This window comes from Triticum dicoccoides, chromosome 2B (genome assembly GCF_002162155.2).
Source record: "Triticum dicoccoides isolate Atlit2015 ecotype Zavitan chromosome 2B, WEW_v2.0, whole genome shotgun sequence".
NCBI lineage: Eukaryota > Viridiplantae > Streptophyta > Magnoliopsida > Poales > Poaceae > Triticum > Triticum dicoccoides.
In genome coordinates, this window is record NC_041383.1 from 667,258,832 (window position 1) to 667,265,265 (window position 6,434).

Consider the following 6,434-nt stretch of genomic DNA (forward strand, 5'->3'; position numbering starts at 1 on the left):
ACGTTGGGGAGCGAAGTGGAACGTATATGCGTATTGGAAGGACCAAGCCTGACAACACGATCTGACACAAGCAGGTACATGCGCAGACGAATACGACGTGCAACGCAACAGCCTACACCCACACATTCGCACAACCCGGCTACACTTCATTGTCAGGAGTGTTTTCAGTTAATGCACGATGCACTGTGTACAGCGCGGCAGGCACGCAGCAACCTTAGCTAGGCAAACATTATCATATTTTTTATTAGTTGCTGTAATCACATGGTTCATCCATAAACACCGAAAATATCTCTAGTTCTATTTCAAACGAAACGCTTAATACATTATTGACTTAAATAAAAAAATCATAAGGGATCTCCAACACTATACGTAGATAACCAAACTAGCCTGGCCTACGTTTTAACAACATTTTTGGTAGGCCACTAAAGTACTAAACGGGAGCACGAATGCCCACGCTGCACACTTCGTCCATCCAGCACGCTCACGGGCAGCTGTTACGTCGTACACACAGCAGAGGACACGTCCCTGCATGCGTGCATGGCGCGGCCACACCACCGCCATGTTGACTATCGGGTCATGGTCCCCACCTGCTCGCACATAACACTTGTCACGGTGCCATGCAAAGCAAATAGTATGGGACAGAGGACAGCGCCACAGCCGCGCTATATACGCGCCGTGTGGAAAAAGTAATGATTTTAGCATGCGCCCTACCGTTCCAGGCGCTCCAGCGAACGCGCAAAAGCCGCGCACGCGGTATATGTAATTCGGCGTGCGGGCAGAAACGCCATCGTGCGCCGCTTATTTGCTACGTCCGCTCCCGCGCGCTGGACTCTCAAGCGCTCGCGCGCAACTCCTCCTACCCATCCAGCCGCGCCGCCGCCGCCCGCGCCACCCCATTTTTCCGGCGACCGTTCCGGCGCTTCCTCGGTCTCTTCCCGCGCGGCCGCGGCTTCCTCCCTCTCTCTCTAGTCAGCGCCGCCCGACGCGCGCGGCAGTCCTCCGACGAATAGCGCCCGGCCGCCCGCCGCCGCTTGGCGCCCGCAAGGTGTTCGACAAAAGGCCCGCAAGGTATGTATTGCTTCCAGCTTCCACATTTTTACATGAAATTCGGTGCATGTTGTTTATAGCCTAGTTTTGAGCATTTTAGATGAGTTCGCCATATGATTCTTCCGAAGAAGAATTTGATATGGAAGAGGAGGAGGATCTTGCAATGATCCTAGCTATGCACATTAATAAAAAATCGAAGCACAGGGTTTCAGTTATGGGTCGGCAGAAAATTTGGAGGGATAGGATTGATGCCCACAACAGATTGATGAGGCACTATTTTGTGGAGAATCCCACATATCCCGAGTCATACTTTCGTCGCCGGTTTAGGATGAGCACCGAGTTGTTCAGGCGCATTGCAGAGAAATTAGCGAGCCATGACCGGTTTTTTCAGCAGAAGAGGAATGCGCCAGAGAGTTCGCGCATAGCACCTTTCAGAAGGCGACATCCGCTTTGCGTATGTTGGCATACGATATCCCCGCTGATCTAGTTGATGATCACTTGGACATTGGTGAGAGCCAAGTGATCATGTGTGTCAAGCGCTTCGTAGTCGGAATTGTGCAAGTGTTTGGCCCGGAGTACTTGAGAACTCCCAATGCTGAAGACGTCGCAAGGCTATTGGAGATGAACAAAGCTCGCGGGTTCCCAGGTATACTTGGCTAAATAGATTGCATGCATTGGAGTTGGAAGAATTGTCCAAAGGCATGGCATGGCCAATTACACGGGCAAAAAAAGGGTTCCACTATAATCCTTGAAGCGATGGCCGATCAAAAGACTTGGATTTGGCATGTTTTTTTTTTAATGCCGAGATCTTTGAATGACATCAACGTTGTCAGCCGGTCACCACTGATGAGTAAGTTTGCAAATGGTGAACTGCCACCGGTGCAGTTTGTAGCTAATGGTCGTACATACAACCATGGCTACTATCTTGCGGATGGCATCTACCCAAAGTGGCAAACATTTGTGAAGCCGTTGAAAAAACCGAAAGGTAAGAAATATCTTGATTTTCACAATGCTCAGGCGGCGGCTAGAAAAGATGTGGAGAGAGCTTTTGAGATTTTGCAAGCCCAATTTGCTATTGTAAGAGGATCGGCTAGATTTTGAGATCAGAAGATGCTTTGGTACATAATGCACGCTTGTGTGATCATGCACAACATGATCATCGAGAATGAGCGTGGCCAAGATGTAGACTACTCTCACTATGAGCTCTTGGGATATCCCGTGCGAGTGCGGCGGAGGGTTGAAAGGGTGGCCCGTTTTGTTGTCTCCTATCATACCATCCGACGTCCGGCAGCGCATAATGAACTCAAGAAGGATCTCATTGAGGAGTGGTGGGCTTGGAATGACCGCCAAAGAGCATCATGATTTGTGCGTTTGATGTTGTATTGTTGAACTATTTGTTGTATTTCATGAAAGATACTATTTTTTTGAGTTGTAATAAATTGAACTATTCATTTTAAACTTGGTTGAATGATGTTTGTGATTTAAAAATTATATGCCATGTCTTTGTTTTGTGGGAGACAAAATGCAACAAATGTGATACGCCGGCTGCTCGCACGCGTTGCATTTTAGTGCGGCTGCTGGAGCCAGCGCTGCGCGCCACGCCAAACCTGGCGATGGACGTGCCGCAAACCAGATTTTAGTGCGCCGCGCGTTGGGCGCCTGCTGGAGATGCTCTAATACTTACACGCCACCTAGAGTGTGTCAGATACTTTAGTGATAACAGTACCGGGCACCAGGTCCTTTGCGTCGGATGTGTACCCCGACGAGCCCACCAAACCGACGTGGACATGGGTATTTCGCAAGTATGAATCGATGCATGTCACCTTTTCTCGTTTAAACAAAGATTAATGCCCGGATCACATCGCCTGGAGCAGCAGCTGGATATCTGCGTCCAGGACGTCCGCTCCCGTAAGTCAGGATGAGACTTAGGTGGTGTTTGGTTCTCTAGTCCTAGGATTTTTTTCTAGTCCCTAAGACATTTTGAAAAAGACTCTTAAGGAGGTGCTTATAAGGATTTTTAGTAAAAAGCCCCCCCTGTTTGGTTTGCTAGGGATTTTTTTTAATCCCAACACAAAAAAGTCACTGGAACCAAACACCCCCTTAGAGCATCTCTAGCAGACCCCGCAAAATCCCGACTCGCATAAATCTTTTGCAGTTTGCGGAAAAAGGTATATGCAGTCCGGCGCGGGCGTGGACAGACTCAGACCCCGTATAATCAACCCGTAAAAAAATATATTCTCTGAATATACTGAATATATGCAGGTCGTCCTCTTCCTCGCGTCAATCCAGCGGACAGGCGGATGAGGGAAAACGCGAGGCGAACGCGGCGCGGGCGGAAACCAGGGCGGCCGGGGCGAGCGCGGTGCGGGCGGAGTCCAGGGCGGCCGAGCGAGCGCGGTGCGCACAGAGGCCAGGGCTGCCGGGTCGGCGCAAGCGGCGGCCGGATCGAAGTTCGAGAGCCGCGGAGCCACGGGCGAGCACGGCAGCCGGGACGGAAGCCCGGCCGGCTATCGGACGGCCGGCGGGCAAGCGCGGTGGCCGGGAGGCGGCTGGGCGAGCTTTATGGCGTTGGCGGGAGCAAAGATTCCTCAACCGCCAACGTTGACCGGTATGCAAGGCCCTGGGAAAGTTGCCTTCAAAACTGCATATATGAAGATTTCGCGTTTGAGTTTAGAGGACCCCTTAAAAAAATTGAAGGGTCGGACGATTTTAAGGGATTTGTCCGGGCTTTTTTTTTTTTTGACTAGAACTGTAAAAAACGGTTATTTTGTGGGTTTGACCACGTATGCGGGATCTGCTAGAGATGCTCTTAGCTTCCAAGTCACAGAAGCTGAGTCCAACATACACTGCGTCAACCGGGATGTCTTGCGAACTCCCCCGCAAGCCGGCGACGACGTTCCTTGTCATGAGCTTTCGTCTAGAAAGACTTATCTAGCTTGTTAACCAGACAGACACTTGCACGGCAAGGAATTAGTTAGATTATTAAGCACCGGCGCGCCACCGCGCGACGGCTGTGCTGCACCTGCACTGTCCAAGAAGCGCCGCCACCCCACATGCCAACCAAAAAAGTAGCGCTGAAAAGCCCGAGAGCGCCTCGACGCCGGAGCAGAGCAAGAGGGCCGTGGTGAGCTACTGGGGCATCGAGCCGCGGAAGCTCGTCAAGGACGACGGCACGGAGTGGCCGTGGTTCTGCTTCAGGCCGTGGGACACGTACAGGCCGGACACGTCCATCGACGTCACCAAGCACCACGAGCCCAAGGCCCTGGCGGACAAGGTGGCCTACTTCGTCGTCCGATCGCTGCGCGTGCCCCGGGACCTCTTCTTCCAGCGCCGGCACGCCAGCCACGCCCTGCTGCTGGAGACGGTCGCGGCGGTGCCGCCCATGGTGGGCGGCGTGCTGCTGCACCTGCGCTCGCTCCGCCGATTCGAGCACAGCGGCGGCTGGATCCGCGCGCTCATGGAGGAGGCCGAGAACGAGCGCATGCACCGCATGACCTTCATGGAGGTGACGCAGCCGCGGTGGTGGGAGCGCGCGCTCGTGCTCGCCGCGCAGGGCGTCTTCGTCAACGCCTACTTCGTCGGCTACCTCATTTCCCCCAAGTTCGCGCACCGCTTCGTCGGCTACCTCGAGGAGGAGGCCGTGGATTCTTACACCGAGTACCTCAAGGACCTCGAGGCCGGCTTGATCGAGAACACGCCCGCCCCGGCCATCGCCATCGACTACTGGCGCCTCCCCGCCGACGCCAGGCTCAAGGACGTCGTCACCGCCGTGCGCGCCGACGAGACGCATCACCGCGATGCCAACCACTACGCATCGGACATCCATTACCAGGGAATGACGCTGAATCAGACGTCTGCGCCGCTCGGCTACCACTGATCAGCTCAATGGACCATAGGTCGATGCCTGCTCGGCTACCACTGTCGCCGATGTTTGTCCTGTTAATTTGGGATTGATTGTTGCGCGTGCAGTCTGTTTGGTGTAAACGATGTATGTGTATGAGTTCTTTTGTGTCACTTTGTACCCAAACATATGTTTACGTAAGCCGGTATTGCTTGTAAACATGATTTGATTACTTTTCTAGAAAAATATACTATGTGATATTATTGTTTGACAATAATATTTTTTAACAGACGTACAACATGCATACTTCCTAGGCAAAATGGGACTGACTACCAGTCAGTCGATTGAATTAGATTTGGGTCAGTCACCTTATCTTTTTTGGACATGCATTGTGTGTTGTGACGTGGCGTGTGCGTGTGCGCGTGAGCGTGAAAAACTACAAAACATGCCCTTTGGACGAAGTTCAACACAAAATGAACCCATTTTTAAAAAAAATATCATAAAATGGACTTTTCTGCTTGACGCCCGCACCCGGGGCGCCATGCCAGGTTGCACCACGCCCTGGTCAAGGGCGCCATGCCTCGCCACTGACCGGCCACGTCGGCTACGCTTGGGCCCATGTACGGTCTCATGACGCCCCGGGCGGGGGGCGCTATGGAGGTGAACATGACGCCCTGGACCGGGGTGTCATGCCCCTTCGATGAAAAAAGGCTCGAGGACGCCCCGAGTCGCTACAGAGCTCTGTCTCTGTTCTTCCCCAACCCGTCGCCCCTCCCCCCCCCCCCCCCTCCAAATCCGTAGCCAAAAAGAACAGATCGAAGGGGGAAATCGGTGGATCTTCTTCCCCTCCTAATCCTCAAGGTAATTCCCTAGCTTTCTCCTCTTTTTTTGGTTGATTGTTTTTCATTCACCCCATGTGTAGAAACCCTAAGTTCATCCCTTTTTTTCAAAATATGTTGATATTTGCACTTGTATTACAAATGTATGGGTAGGAATTTATATGGTATGATTAGTATTTGGTACTTATAGTAGTTTTTTTAGTTTTTATGTATTTGGTAGCAAATTTGACATAGAGAATAGTAAGGTTGTTTGCAAATGTGTGTATGCACGTTCACTTGTATGGATGATTTGGCTTAGGTATAGATTTGCAGTTGTATGTATCCATTTGTTGTATGGATATGGATATTTGCACATGTATGTATGTTTGTATTTCGACTACTCTGGATATTTGCAAATGACAAGGAGGCTTACGATGTACATTATAATTTTGTAGGATGGCTTCTCTTATCCATCCATCGTATGATCTATTACATCATGGACAGTAAATGGCAGATGAAAGAAGGGTTTTTAATCAGCTTCACTTGAGGTCTGGTGCAGTTCATGACAAGATGGAATATGACGAGCGATACACAGAGTATATCCATAAGACTGGACTTCTCCCATTTATCTCACTCGTGTCTCGTTCGATGTCGAAGATGAATCCCTGCGCTATCACGACACTCGCTGACCGATGGCGTCCTAAGACACATACTTTCCACTTCTTTGC

General features: G+C 51.2%; 1 protein-coding gene across 1 annotated transcript; it reads left to right on the forward strand.

The window, feature by feature from the left end:
• The first annotated feature begins 2,894 nt into the window (after positions 1–2,894).
• LOC119361119 (ubiquinol oxidase 1b, mitochondrial-like) lies at positions 2,895–4,924 on the forward strand. The gene is made up of 3 exons (XM_037626483.1): positions 2,895–2,955; positions 3,310–3,655; positions 4,087–4,924. The coding sequence occupies exons 1-3, from the start codon at positions 2,895–2,897 to the stop codon at positions 4,922–4,924; spliced, it is 1,245 nt and encodes a 414-aa protein (XP_037482380.1).
• The last annotated feature ends 1,510 nt before the right edge of the window (positions 4,925–6,434 follow it).